The sequence below is a fragment of the Sorghum bicolor genome, chromosome 3, assembly GCF_000003195.3.
Source record: "Sorghum bicolor cultivar BTx623 chromosome 3, Sorghum_bicolor_NCBIv3, whole genome shotgun sequence".
In the NCBI taxonomy this organism is placed as follows: domain Eukaryota; kingdom Viridiplantae; phylum Streptophyta; class Magnoliopsida; order Poales; family Poaceae; genus Sorghum; species Sorghum bicolor.
Window position 1 is genome coordinate 67,225,316 of NC_012872.2, and position 13,990 is coordinate 67,239,305.

The window sequence follows — 13,990 nt, forward strand, 5'->3', positions numbered from 1 at the left end:
TTTCAGCGAAACGAATATCGACATGTATTTCTCAACAACTGTATACAAATAATCTTGGTTGATTGGTCCTTAACTCATTATGTACTATCTGACACAACAACACATGAGCTTTCAGGACCAAAAAAAAAAACAGTTTGGGCACAACTTTACAAAATAACAACCTTAAGTACAGTTTTCCTCGTCTCTTTTTTTCATATTTTTTTGGGTGTGTGTTAGTACAGCCTACTCTATTCTACTACACAAGCAATAATTCCTTCTTTGCTCAAGAATGTCCAAAACAGGGGAGGAAAACCTAAGTATGTCAGCATCTCTAAAAATCCTAATGACAGATGTATCTAGCAGTATCCTAAACACACTGGATTTGATGTAGCACACCCTTACAAAAGCTCAAGCATTGGAAAACACTCTCCTTTTAAGGATAGACAAACACTCTGGTTAAATGCTAAAAATCAAAACTGTGAAGAATAGCACATCTAGCACTTGTATGGGCACCTGAGTTTCTTTTGCAAATTAGCAGATACTATCCAACATGAGTGTACCCTTATGTGGTGTGCATCACATTGGTGAAGTTGATAGTGGAATGTCATATGATGTGCGGAAACGAACACCATTTCCTATGTTCCTTGATATTGGGCAGAGCCAGCACAACATGTTAGGACCTAGCACCTGTATAACAAAAATAAAAAAAATGTTGGAAGATCTGTGGTAATAATTGTTCACCTCCTGTATTTAAGCAATGAACCAAGAAACAACAATTTCAAGAGAATATATTTGTAACAGAAGCGTAATATGAAAATCCCAGTAAAGAAATGGATATGTGAAAAACAACATAAACCACACCAGATAACTAGATAAGGCATGCTACTGTCATCCTAGTCCTTTGAATAGTCAAATATTAAAGCCCAGTCCATGGGAATGGAGAAGACACGCTAGTGTTATAATCTGGGAAAGGATTTGTTTAGTTATTTACATACCAATGCACTTAGGCTGATCTCTCATTTTTTTTTTTGGCAAAAATCTTAATCATAGAAGTAAAGAATTGTTCTCACCGAAACTAGGTTCTCATAGACTCCAAGGTTATAAGGATGATGATAAATGTTTCCCGCCTTTTCAGCCAACCACGTAGCCCTAACTCCTTCATGATACTGCAAACCACCGATGTAACTACCATCAGACAAAATCTACATACAATAATATCATCAGAGACAGAGATCACATTTCTCAAACCTCGATAGTAGTCTTATTATGTAAGATGAGGTAAACATGCCAACCCAATAGGACCATGAGTGCTAACGCTAAAGGGAACAGAAGAACCCCACAAACAATCTGTGCAATATATAACATCTGTGTTATTCATACATAACTTCAGATAAAAATTCAGATGGTGATTGATTTGCTCGTAGCTGAAACATCCTTCTAGGGGTACTTACAATAGATGTTCTAGAAGAATCACTGCCTGGTTCTTCATCTTTAGGTAAATGCACAGCACCCCCTATAATGAGAACCTGGTGTAAACATCAATAACTTTATGCCCAATCTTTGAGAAGCTTTGGTTGCTCAAGAAAATCAAGGATAACACAGTACCATAGAATAGACACTTGCAATTACAGCATACAGAACAAAAACTAGGAAGATCTTGTAGTTCTCATGCCCAACACAGTTATTAATCCAAATACAGTGATGATCCTGCACAGGAAAAGTTGTTAAATGCATATTAGAATTAAGAATAAAAAATAGAGGAGTTGCACAAAACACTAGTCGGTACCATTCTTAGAACACATCTTTTGCAGACACGGCAATGGTGCGCTCGAGGAGGCTTATAATGGGAACATTTCTGGCAGTATCTCAAATCACCACCCTGCAACGTTCTGGTGTAAGTTAGCACACAGTCCCCTGTACTAGTCTGATTAAGTCACAAAGATTCATTTTTAATATTCCTGACAAAATGAAATATTAGGACGACACTGCACAAGATGAGATGGAGGATAACCAGCAATATGCAATCCGCTCAGACTCATGCGAGTTCATAAGTAGTGAGAGATAACTATTTTCCTAGTCCCACCGAATGATGCTTTTGTGCGGTCTGTTTGTAAGTCCGAGACTTCAAATGGAGTTGAGCTAAGCTATTTGGCTAAAAAACTGTCGTGTAACTGCTTTGACATTCTGGTTCTGACTGTAATACATGGATCATGGTCCCCCTAGAACTCTAAAAAAACTAGGAAATGCATGTGAAAGTGAATCCAAAAAAGAATGTACTCTTAGTTGTCCTTACACACCGAGATGTATTCTTCTGCAAAAAAACAATGCAATGAAGATACTGAACCGAAAATGGTGTGTAATCAAATTCAAGGGCAACTGCAGTACACAAATTCCAGGACCAGAATACAACTTGATGGTATATTAGAGTTAAGTATCAAACTAGCAATATAACTATGGCCACTGTAAGTACAAGAAAATGTGACTCTATTATCTTCCATATGCACTCAATTAATATGACAGTGCTTATTCAAGGAATGAGATCTTGTGCCAGGCTTAATAGGCAATATCGATATTAATTCCTTGGAGTCCTGGGAACGATTGGAGTATCGAGATTCTGAATTGACCTAGATTTATTTTATTTCTTTCCGAAGCTTACCTGATTGTTATGAGTTTTTTTTCCAAAGCAACATACTATGTCATTTCTTCTTGTAAGTCTACATATAGGACGGTACCAGGTACAGAGCCCTCATGCTTAGATCTAGACCGTAGTACCAAATTTATACATACGTACAAGAGAAGACTCCCAGTTCTCACTTGGTGTAATTTGGATACAAGTGTCACTCAATCCGAGTACCAACGGTGAATGGACAGTGCAAGGATTCAGAGCAAAGATGTTAACGCACACCTATACACAGTTCCTCACTCACCAAAACATCCCAACACCGAGGCGCTCCAATAGGTATAGGACCATTCCGTGATCCCAAATCTCGCGCGTAACTACGAACTCGCCGGACCTTGTTTGCAGGCAATGCCTGCCCGAAATCTAATCCCAAGATCTGAACTCGCAACGAAGTTTCTGATTATACACATATGACTACCATCGCACTACGTAGATCTAAACTTCGCAGCACGCGGCGGGAGCGCCCGCGAGATCTGGTGTGGTCCATGGACCAGACGGAGGGGGGCATGGGCCGCGAGTAGAGTACCTTGCGCTTGATCTCGTGGATGGGGCTCCCGGCGTCCTCGACGTCGGGCACGAAGGACGCCGGCACGCGGCCCGGGTCGCGCGATACGGCGACGGCGTAGGTAGCGACGCAGGCGGCAGCGAGCGCGGTGAAGACCGTGGCGTTGGCGAGCCCGGCCGCCGTGGAGAGCCCCAGCCACGCGGGGATCGCCAGGAACACCGTGGTGTAGTAGACATAGCCGATCGCGGCGAGCACGGAGAGTATGGGCACCGTGATGTACCCCGGGCGCCCCATCCGAGCCGCCGCCTAGTGCTCCTCTTCCGCCCGGACGGGGCGGCAGAGCATTCCGGGGGAAAGGAATCCCTGGCGGCGTCGGCCGGGAGAGGAGCCCGTCCGTCTCGCGCGGACGGTAGGCAGCGGGCACAGGCACAGCGAGCGAATTGGCTTGCTTTGTACTCCTAGTTAAGCTCGCTTGCTGCCGCGCTGGTGTTTGGCGCGGGGAGAAAAGTGCGCGGGTGGGAGAGGTGATCGCCGAGGCTGAGAGAGCGATGGGCTGAGTGCGGTGAGCTGGGGTTGGTAGCGCGTGGACGTCCGGGCGCGTGGTGCCGTGGCCGTGGCGCCGTGCGTCGTGGATGCAGTTGCGGCAGGGACGTCTGAACCTGCGTCGACGCGACGGCTGCGGCCTTGCGGCAGGGAGAGAGGAGAATGGGAGATGATATATTGATATACTCCGTAGTACATCATGACGATTGGAGTATAAAGCTACGGAGTACTGTTTGAATATACAATTATTTGTTTTATGGAATATTCTTTTATTGATTTTTTCAGTGGAATGGAATATAATTATTTATAATTACCGAGATATAGAAAGTCCAAACAGCAGACCCTACACTGCAACATGGTCCAATAAGGCCCATGTACATGTCAGTCGAGCTCACACTTTGGGCCGAATGTCGAACGGGGTAGGACGACATGATAAGCCCCAAAAAGAATCAAAGGTAGAATCCAACGCCGCGTTAATCTTTCCAAGAAAAGAATCGTTGATAGCCCTAGCTGTGAAATCTTTGGAGCAGTTGAGGAGAGTTTGAATCATATCATCTTCGAATGCACTGATGCCAATTGACTATGCTAATGCTTATGCTGAATGCTGTGAGAGAAAAACAATGTTTGTTCGTTAAAAAATACTGAGCAGGGCCAATTGCATTCTTGAACAAGGTTGGCCTACATCAAACTATCGGAATTTCCACTTGCAAGTTCACAGTCTACCGAAAATTCAAAACGTTCCAGCGACCAGCATGCAGTGCAGCATGTTCTTTGCTTTATGTTGCTGGCAATTGTGGAGGCGAAGAAATGGTGTTTTACTTCTGCAATGGGCTCACTTCTCCGCGACAGACGCTCATCTCTTGCTGTTCTGAAGCTAGAGTGCTAGACTTTGGCGTCCAAGAATGCCAAGGAAACAAAGGCACATCGCTGATGCTTGGTGCAAGATTTTTTATGACTTAAACACAAACGCTATGTAATATTTAAAGGTTTGTAAGTTCCTAAATCCCATCTTCATACCTCTCCATCTATAGCTCTCTAAAAGCACAAATTATTTTTTAGTTTCCATTGACTCCAAAGAGCAACCGAAGAGAACATATGTATGACACCATTTCTCTTTTTACTTAGCCAAAAATTTCCTATAGAATCTAAAGAACCTCCTAGATCTCTCCCAAAAACTTTTGAGAGGTCAGCCCACAACTATTTAGCAATTGCGCAATCAAAGAACAAGTGATTGACATATAGCTTGAGTTCAACTGAACCATTTCAAACATATCATGACCATCTTATACATAATGTACTTCATTGAAGCTTGTACATCTTCTACAAGTTGATATTTACATACAACACTACTTGTTCAGTAAAGTAAAGAAACACATCACTACACTAAGTTTACAGTTTACGCTAAACACCGTACATGCCACAGGCACGATCAAGGTTATGCAGGTTTTCCTTCCTTACATGAAAAAAGGATAAACATGTTCCAAACTTAGAAACGTTTGGCAGGTTAAGGTTATGGCCACTGAGGGAACAACTAACCCCCGAGCCAGAGCGGTTACGGTTCGCCAGGCCGCGTCACAGCATCAGGCCGAGCCGCTCGCTGGCGACGTCGCACTTGACAGGCGCGAGACCGACGCGGCCGCGCTCCAGGTCGTACTCGACCCACAGGTTCATCTGGTGGTGGTGCCCGATCACGTACGCCGTCAGGGGCACCATGTCCGCGTTCCCGAACGTGAGGCACCACACGCCGTCGGCTCCCCGGTGCTCGCCGGGGACCTTGTACAGCAGCCTGTCCCCGGCCACCGACATCTCCGCGCCATTGAACAGCAGAGTCACGGGCGGGAGCCTTGCCGACGGCGGCGGGCGCCCCGCGGGCACGCGGAAGCAGGTGTCGAGCGCTTCTTGGAATGCGAAGCTGGGGTCGTCGAGCGCGCGGAGGAGGGGCTTGGTTTGTTTCAAGAACTCGGCTTTGAGGGCGGAGTATGCGTCCCCGAGGAGGAAGGTGAACTGCGTGCCGGAGTCCACCATCGTCTGCCCTGCGCCGGTATGGTCCGGCGCGAGCACCGACGCCGGGATTGGCAGTGCCTTGCCGCCGACGCGGATGCCGAGGAGCTGGACGGAGTAGGCCACGCGGTCGAAGTAGGGGAGCGGCAGGGTGGGCTGATACAGTGGCGTGTAGTTGAGCGGCAGAAAGGGGAGGTCGCTGTGGCCGAGGAGCAGCACGCCGGCGTCGTCCCGGTCGGAGATGCAGTACGAGAAGCGGCGCGTGCTGGCCTGCGTCACGAAGGAGAGCGTGCCCCTGTTCATGCCCAGCAGACCGGCCGTCGCGACGCCGTCGGGGGAGGAGTCATACGCGGTGGACATGCAGCCGAACGCGGACCGCAGCGGCGGCGCCTCGCCGACGGCGAAAACGTCGGTGGCGAGCGCTCCATCGGAGGCGGACCCGTCGGCGTAGGACAGCGACACGTGGCACTGGCGCGAGGCCCCGTCGCAGGACGGCGGCGCAGGCAGGTCCCGGGAGCTGCACTGCGTGGAGCCGCAGGGCACGGCAGCGAACGTGGCCGAGGCCCTCGGGCGGAACGACTCCCCCATGGCGGCGGCAGCGCCGGCCGCGGCGCTCCCCTGGCGCCCCGTCGCACAGAGCAGCCAGGAGAGCTCGCTGCCGGTGTCGAGCACCATGGTGACGTTCTGCGGCGGCGTGCCGACGGCGAGCGAGACGGTGAGGCTGACGTTGTGGTGGAACCGCAGCTTGCTCGGCGGCCGCGGCAGCGCTCCCGCCGGCACCTGCCGCGCGCGCAGCGGGAACGCACGAGGCTTGGCGGCCGGCCTCGGCGGCTCGCCGGCGACGGACCACGGCCTCGGCACGGCGACGAGCAAGATGAGGACGCAGACGAACAGCGGAGGCGGCATGGTGGTGATTGCGACCTTGCGGCCGGGGGACTATGCGGGCATGTGATGCGAGGGTGGTGATGGGTTCTTGTGTTGGATTCGCGGGTGGGGTTTCTGTTTCGGCCGGCTCGCGGTGGATTTTATGGAGGTGGCGCGCAGCGCAGCGCAGCACAGTGGTCCGTCGAGGGGTGATGACGCGGAGACATGGGTCATGGGATGGCCGGATGGGGGCGAGGGGGGCAGCCTGCCGGGGCGAGACGCGCCACGCACGCGTCCCTCTCGCCGGGACGAAGCGGCCGCGTCCTTCTGCCTGTCGTCTTGTGGTTTCGGTACTGGCGAGCGCCAGCCGGGGCTAGTCACGGATATTTTTGTAGTAGCTTCCTGCCACTCTGCATTTTTCTGCAACACAGGTTTTTACCGCTCCAAGCTACTGTAAAGAGTACAAACGTCACGATAAAAGTCTACACGTGCCACAGAACATCTTCTTGCAACAGTAGGTCATTTGTCAATTCGGTGCCCCGTGCCAAGCATTGGTGCTGATTGATGAATATGGCGTGTGTTGTGCATGCGGACGCAGCATAGTGTCCTGGTGCACTGCGAGCTCGACAGGTATGGTCGTAAGGTTGGTTTGCGCTCTAGACGAACCGTACTCCGCTTAAACCCGACACGTTAGACTCACACTCACTTTGGTGGTCTTTCCGCACGGCCGGAACTTTGGCCTATTTTGCGCCGAAAACAAGCACCTTTTGCTAAAAGCACTTCGACTAATGTAGTACATCCCATGATTAATTCGCCGTAGGTACGTATTGTCCGGTACAAAAAAAAAATGAAAAGATAAGCCTTTGGCCGGTGGCATCATCGGCAATGTCATGTAAGCTCTGAGCTGAATCGACTGATCTTTTTCACCGTGAAATTGCAACAATTTCCAGTTGAAACTTGGCCGTCTACCAAGTGTCCAATCATCCCATCCGTGACAGTACGTCCATCCATCGAAGTTATGGTCTCATCTACCGCCACGACTCGGCACTCGGCAGGGATCCATGCATGGAAGCTCCCAGTGGTGGTAATAGTATACTGTATACGCGTACAGCTCGCATCAAAAGGGTGCGGTGAATGCGATGCCTGCCTTCCGTTCCAAGCAGGGGAGGCAGCGCATTCAAGCTACGTAACCAAAGCAAGTACCGCAGATTAAAGGCGAGCTCGAGCCTTTTTGCCCCGGGGACAAGTGCAAACCATTCGTTCGCCACGCCACGCGATGCGGTCTGCCCGTTTCGGCTCGCCGTCGCGCCGACCCTCGCTGGTCGCTGCTGCTCGAGTTCAACAGTTCACCGTCTCACGGTCTCACCCACTCTCACCTCTGCGGAGACTGCACGTCGGCGGCGAGCCGGCGACGGCGCGGCCTGGCCGAGCGACCGCTCCCGCTCCCGCGCTCTGCAATCTGAACTCGCGCGCGCGGCGGAAGCAATGCTCGCCACGCGCCGGTGCCGGGCGCCGCCCTAACCGGTGCAGGCCGGGAGCTTTGTTAGTAGCTACAGTAATCATGGCCCTCTATCTTACTCCTGACACTTTGATTATATTTTAATGGTCGGTGTGGTACGTGTCTTGGTTAGCTAGCGCGGGCATAAATTCGAAAAAACCAGTACCAGTACCACCACAGCACGCATACGACACTGCAATGTGCAGGGCACGAGTTAAAGAAGATTTCCTCCGCTCTGTCCTCACCACTCGCTTTGATTACTGTAAACAAAACCGCACAGAGAACGTGCACACCGGGCCGGGGTTAGAAGCACGAGTGGCCTCGGAGAAGGCGTGTTCGTTCCCCTGCTTCCATATACGGAGTACAAAAAAAAAAAAACAAAAGAAACGCCGATATCGTGCGTGGGGAACAACATGGAAGGTTGCAGCTTACACTAGGACCGAGCCCACTCGTGGCTGCACTGCACGCACCGATCCGTTGTTTCAGGAATTCAGGGTCCGCCCTGCGAGGAAGAGGAAGTTTTGCCATCCATGGACACTCCGATATACTCGTAGTGTAGGGGTAGCCGTGTAGGGGTAGCCGCAGCTGGAAACAGCGCGGCTGCAAAAAGGATACATTCCCAATTTCCCATTTACCGTCCACCTAGGCCTTCTTTAGTTCAAAATTTTTTTGAAAAATTGACACTTTAGCACTTTCGTTTGTATTTGACAAATATTATCCAATCATAGACTAACTAAGCTCAAAAGATTCGTCTCGTTAATACATGCGTCTAAAGATTCGATGTGATGAGAATCTGAAAAATTTTGTAAAATTTTTTAGGAACTAAACAAGACGATGCTACTGAATACTGATGCATGCAAATGAACTTTGAACTTTCCGAGATGATACCGATCCAGACATTCCGAGATGATACCGATCCAGACATTCAAGTAAATAGTACTAGTACTAGTCTGTACGTGACACGTCGAGCGCGCCGCCGCCCAAGTCGGCGCCCGTCCAAATGACTGGGCTTGGCCATGGTCCTGGTCCATGCCCCTGCTCCGCGGCGGCTGTTCGGTGAGGAAGACAGCGGCAGCTCTCGCGGACTGATCGGGATCACGTCGAACGTACTGGGAACTGGAATTATTAATTGGTCGGGGGTCACTAATCAACAACAAGGCCTTGTTTAGTTTCGAAAGATTTTGGATTTCGGTACCGTAGCATTTTCGTTTTTATTTGACAAATATTATTCAATCATGGACTAACTATGCTCAAAAGATTCATCTCGTGATTTACAGTCAAACTGTGTAATTAATTTTTATTTTTGTTTATATTTAATACTTCATGCATGTACCGCAAGATTTGATATGATATGAAATTTTGAAAACTTTTTGGATTTTGGAGTGAACTAAACAAGTTCCAAGCAACGAGCCAAAAGATAAGTAAGGCCCTGTTTAGTTCCTAAAAATTTTCTTTTCGTCTCGTTACATCGAATATTTAAACATATATATAAAACATTAAATATAAATAAATAATAAATAATTATACAGTTTATTTGTAATTTATGAGACGAATTTTTTAAACCTGATTAGTTTATAAATAAATATTAATTATTAAATAAAATATAAATGTTATGGTAGTTAAATCTAAAAAAATCTGTCGACTAGTAAACAAGACCTGATTACCCCTGCTGCTACTACTACTACGACAGTAGTAATATCAAACATAATATGATGAAGGTCGAGCGGCCCTCTTTGCTTCAACTTATAGTTTTATAGGCAGGCCCATCTCATCGATCGGGACTCGGACGTTGAACGATGTCGTCACTGACATGTGATGCATGCATGCGCAGTTCTTCCACGATTGTTCTGAACCGGGCCCGGAGGGGTAGGTGGAGTAGTATTGCAGCTGCACAGCGCGAACCGGCAGGCACTGCTGCTAGTCGAATGATGAGTGGAGTCATAAAAAATAGATTTTGATATTATAATATTTTTATTTATATTTAGTAATTATATATGTATGTATGTGCGGCGATATTTGATATAGCGAGAAATAAAGTTTCTATATTTTTGTTTCAAAACTAAACACACCAAGCCACGTAGTACGTCGACGGATGCGGTCATGCGGCGATGCGGATGAGCGGAAGGACTAGCCTCGATATCGAGCCAGCTCGCCTCGTCACAGCTCGACTCGTTAGTATTCTAGCTCGGCTCGGCTCGTTACACTAACGAGCTAGAACAGCAGCTCGGCTCGACTCGCTAAGTAGCTCGAGCAGCTCGTTTTGGCTCGTAAGCCAAACATTAAAAACACATTACAGCAAGATGCAACTAAGCAACAAACCAAAAAACAAAATAAACGATCCACAATTTAACTTGTAGACAAGAAACAAGCCAAGAATATATCAAATCATTCATTGATCCACAATTTATAAAGTTTAAAGGCAGTCCCACTGCACACCACAAGTCCAAGACCATTACATAATTTATCATCCATACAAAATTAATCAAAGATTGGGCTGGGCTAAGATCGCCGCATGGAGCATGGGATGCACGACCATATGACCATATGGGCCAAGCTAATTTGAGTTTTGGCTTGTGAATTTACTAGCTCATACGAGCTAACGAGCTGCTCGCGAGCTAGCTCGAGCTGGCTCGAGCTACCTTATTATAAAACAAGCTGGCTTGTTAAGAAACGAGTCGAGCTCGAGCCGAGCTATTAACGAGCGAGTCGAGCGAGCTACCGAGTTTCGAGTTTTTCGTCTAGGCTTAGGAAGGACCAAGGGGCGATGGCGGTACAGGTGTGGCGTTGGATCCGCTCGATCTATTGCACGGTTGGGAGTCGCTCTCGCGAGGGCAAGGCCCATGGCTGTCTCGGGCCGGTGGCGCTGCCCCAGGGGATTGCGAGCAATCATGGCGGGTGCGCCCGGTTACGGCTAGTTGTCGACGGAGCCAGAGGCGGCGGGCCGGAGAGGTCATAATCAAGGGATTGCAAACTGTAGATATCAGCTGGTGCAGTTCTTCAATATGCATGGCCTCTCCAACCCACCGGATTGAAGGATCAATCCTTTTACTCAGTCTTTCTTCAACCACTTAGCAGGGTCTTCTAGGATTATCAAAGTCAACAGGCATTTAAACACAACAGCCCACACTTTAGAACGTCTAGTTGCGCAGCTAGAGTAAATAAGAGGGTGATGTATTTTTCTTATATAAACATAAACTCGAGCTATAATTATGATGAAAAATTGATTTATTCAATGACGTTTAATCTTTTCGTGGGTGCATGTGCACCCACTGTCTTATATCGGCTACAGCTCTACATCGTTAGATTTTCACAATTGTTGTACTCATGTGAGCTGTGACTACTAGTGTTCTGTAATGTAAGCTCTGTAATCGGTAGATTTATCAGATGTAACGATTCTCACAGCTCATGCAGCCAATAATAAATCCGTTTGTTGTAAAAGAGACTGCCTGCGTGTGCTTTGTGCGTGCAAAAAGAGTGTGGGCATAATTTTGGCATTTTTGGAGATTAACTTTTGACGTGTGCTTGTTCAGCTGAATTGAGGCCTTGTTTAGTTTATTTCGAAATCCAAAAGTTTTTCAAGATTCTTTGCCACATCGAATCTTGCGGTACATGCATGAAGCATTAAATATAGACAAAAACAAAAATTAATCACACAGTTTGACTGTAAATCGCGAGACGAATCCTTTAACCCTAATTAGTCTATGATTGAACAATATTTACTACAAACAAACGAAAATGCTACAGTATCGAAATCCAAATTTTTTTCACATCTAAATAAGGCTGAACAAAGATGACCCGCGCCGGATGCAAGGCATTCCTTCGTCACTCATCAGCGCACAGTCTGCCGGTCATCGCTTATTCTCTCTCTTTATGAAACATTGTCATGCATGAAAAATACATGTGTGGTAAGCTATTAAATGTTAAGTAAGCTCTCATAAAACTTGTACTAAGGCTGACTTTATACACTCTGTTTTGGGTCAGCTTGGGGGGGGGTGTTCTAAAAGGATCTCCACCTGTAATATATTCCACAGATGCCGGAGAATCGGATGGTGGAAGGCTTCATTACAAATCAAAGGTTGAGGGTTGAGGAGATAGAAAGAGTGTTGCCGCGCGCATCTCCATTGCCGCAGCGTTACTCGAGGATGCGGCAGTTCCATGCTTTTGATCAATTCCTTGCATGCTGAGTTGAGTCTTGCCGCATCTGCCTCCATCCTTTGAAAGACAACATCCTTACACACTCTTGAAACCCACTGTTTTAAGGGGCAATATGCTCGAAACTCCCACATTCGTTGTTGTGGACATAGCAGAGCATCACCAACCAAACCATCTGCACGGGCGAGAAAAGGCACTAGGGCACGACTACGCCGAGGAGCCGCAGGGCACCGAGCAGGGTCAGTGGTGTTGAGGTGCAGTAGGGCGGGAATTGAGGCACCGAGCAGGGTCGGAGGCGAGCGAGGCATCAGTCAGGATAACAATAGAAGGGAAGACGAGGGGAAAACAAAAGAAGGAAGAAAAAAATGGGTAAGGATGTGAAACTGTTTTACCATTTTTTAAAAAATAACAGCTTTAGCTACATCAGTGGGGTTGCTCTTTGAGCTGGGGAAAAAATGCTCCACAAGCGAAGAAAGATGCATCAAACGGACCCTAAGATTTCAAACAACATTTGATTTTGAGGCCTTGTTCAGTTGCCGAAACGAAAAGTTTTCAACAACTGTACCACTTTCATTTGTTTATGCAAAATATTGTTCAATTATAGACAAACTAGGCTTAAAAGATTCATCTTGTGATTTAGAAAAACTGTAAAATTAGTTTTTGTTTTTTACTATATTTAATAGTTTAGGTATGTATCATAAGATTCGATGTGACCGAAAAATTTAAAAAGGTTTTGTATTTTAACACGCCTGAAATTCGGCAAGCAGAGACCGAGCATGGTAGTACTAGAGTCCAGCCGTCCAAGTTGGCGGCCTGGCGGTGGCGGGTGCTCAACAGCGCCCACGCTTGACTTCTCGCACCGCCGACCATCGCCCGTGCTCATGCCCGCGCCGGCAGGGCCGGCTCCACTGACCACAGCGGCTATTCGGAGAGGACGACACGATCGATCGAACTATCGCAGGCTGATCGGCGCGGTCCGTAGCTGACCGCGAATCAGCAATCATAACGAACTAAACGCTCCGAAATGATGATCATGCCGACCGCCGCTGACGAGCTACCAGGCGTCACGAGACACAAATGATTCGCTGGAGATAGGCCCATCATCATGAGCAACGCCATGTTTACATTTCCAAAATTTTTTTGTAAAATATGAATAATGACACTTTCGTTTGTATTTGATAAATATTGTTTAATCGTGGACTAACTAGAATCAAAAGATTCGTCTCGTCAATTTCGACCAAACTGTGTAATTAGTTTTTATTTTTATCTACATTTAATACTCCATACATGCGTCTAAAGATTCGATGTGACAGGAAATTTAAAAAATTTTGCAAAATTTTTTAGAACTAAACAATGCCCAAGCAGTTCAGCTTCAGCACGGTACCGGGCTACCGGCGAACAGGAGATACCAGCCATCGGACCCTTGTGGTTGGGTAGGTGGAGTGGAGCACGTATAGTGCTGCACAGCCGGGCACTTCTGCTACTCGACAATGCATGCAGTCCATGGACCGTCCGTCCATCCATCCGTGTTCCGTGCCATGGTCCATGTTGAAGGATGTGGATGGGCGGAAGCACGGTGCAGGTGCAGGTGCAGGTGCAGGTGCAGGTGCAGCGCTGGATCAGCTCGAATGCTCGATCTAGGCCTTGTTTAGTTCCAAAATATTTTGCAAAATGGATACTGTAGTTTTTTCGTTTGTATTTGACAAATATTGTCCAATCATGGACTAACTAGGCTCAAAAGATTTGTCTCGTCAATTCCGACCAAACT

The 13,990-nt window shown here is 47.6% G+C and overlaps 2 protein-coding genes across 4 annotated transcripts; both read right to left on the minus strand.

Moving 5' to 3' along the window:
- LOC8060082 (probable protein S-acyltransferase 16) lies at window positions 1-3,844 on the minus strand. Of its 3 annotated transcripts, none has more exons than XR_002451664.1 (7): window positions 3,186-3,844; window positions 1,766-1,858; window positions 1,585-1,686; window positions 1,431-1,492; window positions 1,228-1,326; window positions 1,050-1,145; window positions 1-666 (listed from the first exon to the last, which is right to left on the minus strand). XR_002451664.1 is itself a non-coding variant. In XM_021457985.1 (7 exons), the coding sequence occupies exons 1-7, from the start codon at window positions 3,398-3,400 to the stop codon at window positions 556-558; spliced, it is 801 nt and encodes a 266-aa protein (XP_021313660.1). In that variant the 5' UTR covers window positions 3,401-3,828; the 3' UTR covers window positions 1-555. The 3 variants fall into 3 exon arrangements, 2 of the variants coding, with proteins under 2 accessions (XP_021313660.1, XP_002458750.1); XM_021457985.1 differs by having other exon boundaries at window positions 1,431-1,505; window positions 1,766-1,868; window positions 3,186-3,828; XM_002458705.2 differs by having other exon boundaries at window positions 1,431-1,505; window positions 3,186-3,827.
- On the minus strand, window positions 4,951-6,776 carry LOC8058895 (aspartic proteinase PCS1). Its single transcript, XM_002458706.2, has one exon. It carries the CDS (start codon window positions 6,612-6,614, stop codon window positions 5,280-5,282), a length of 1,335 nt encoding a protein of 444 aa, XP_002458751.1. The 5' UTR covers window positions 6,615-6,776; the 3' UTR covers window positions 4,951-5,279.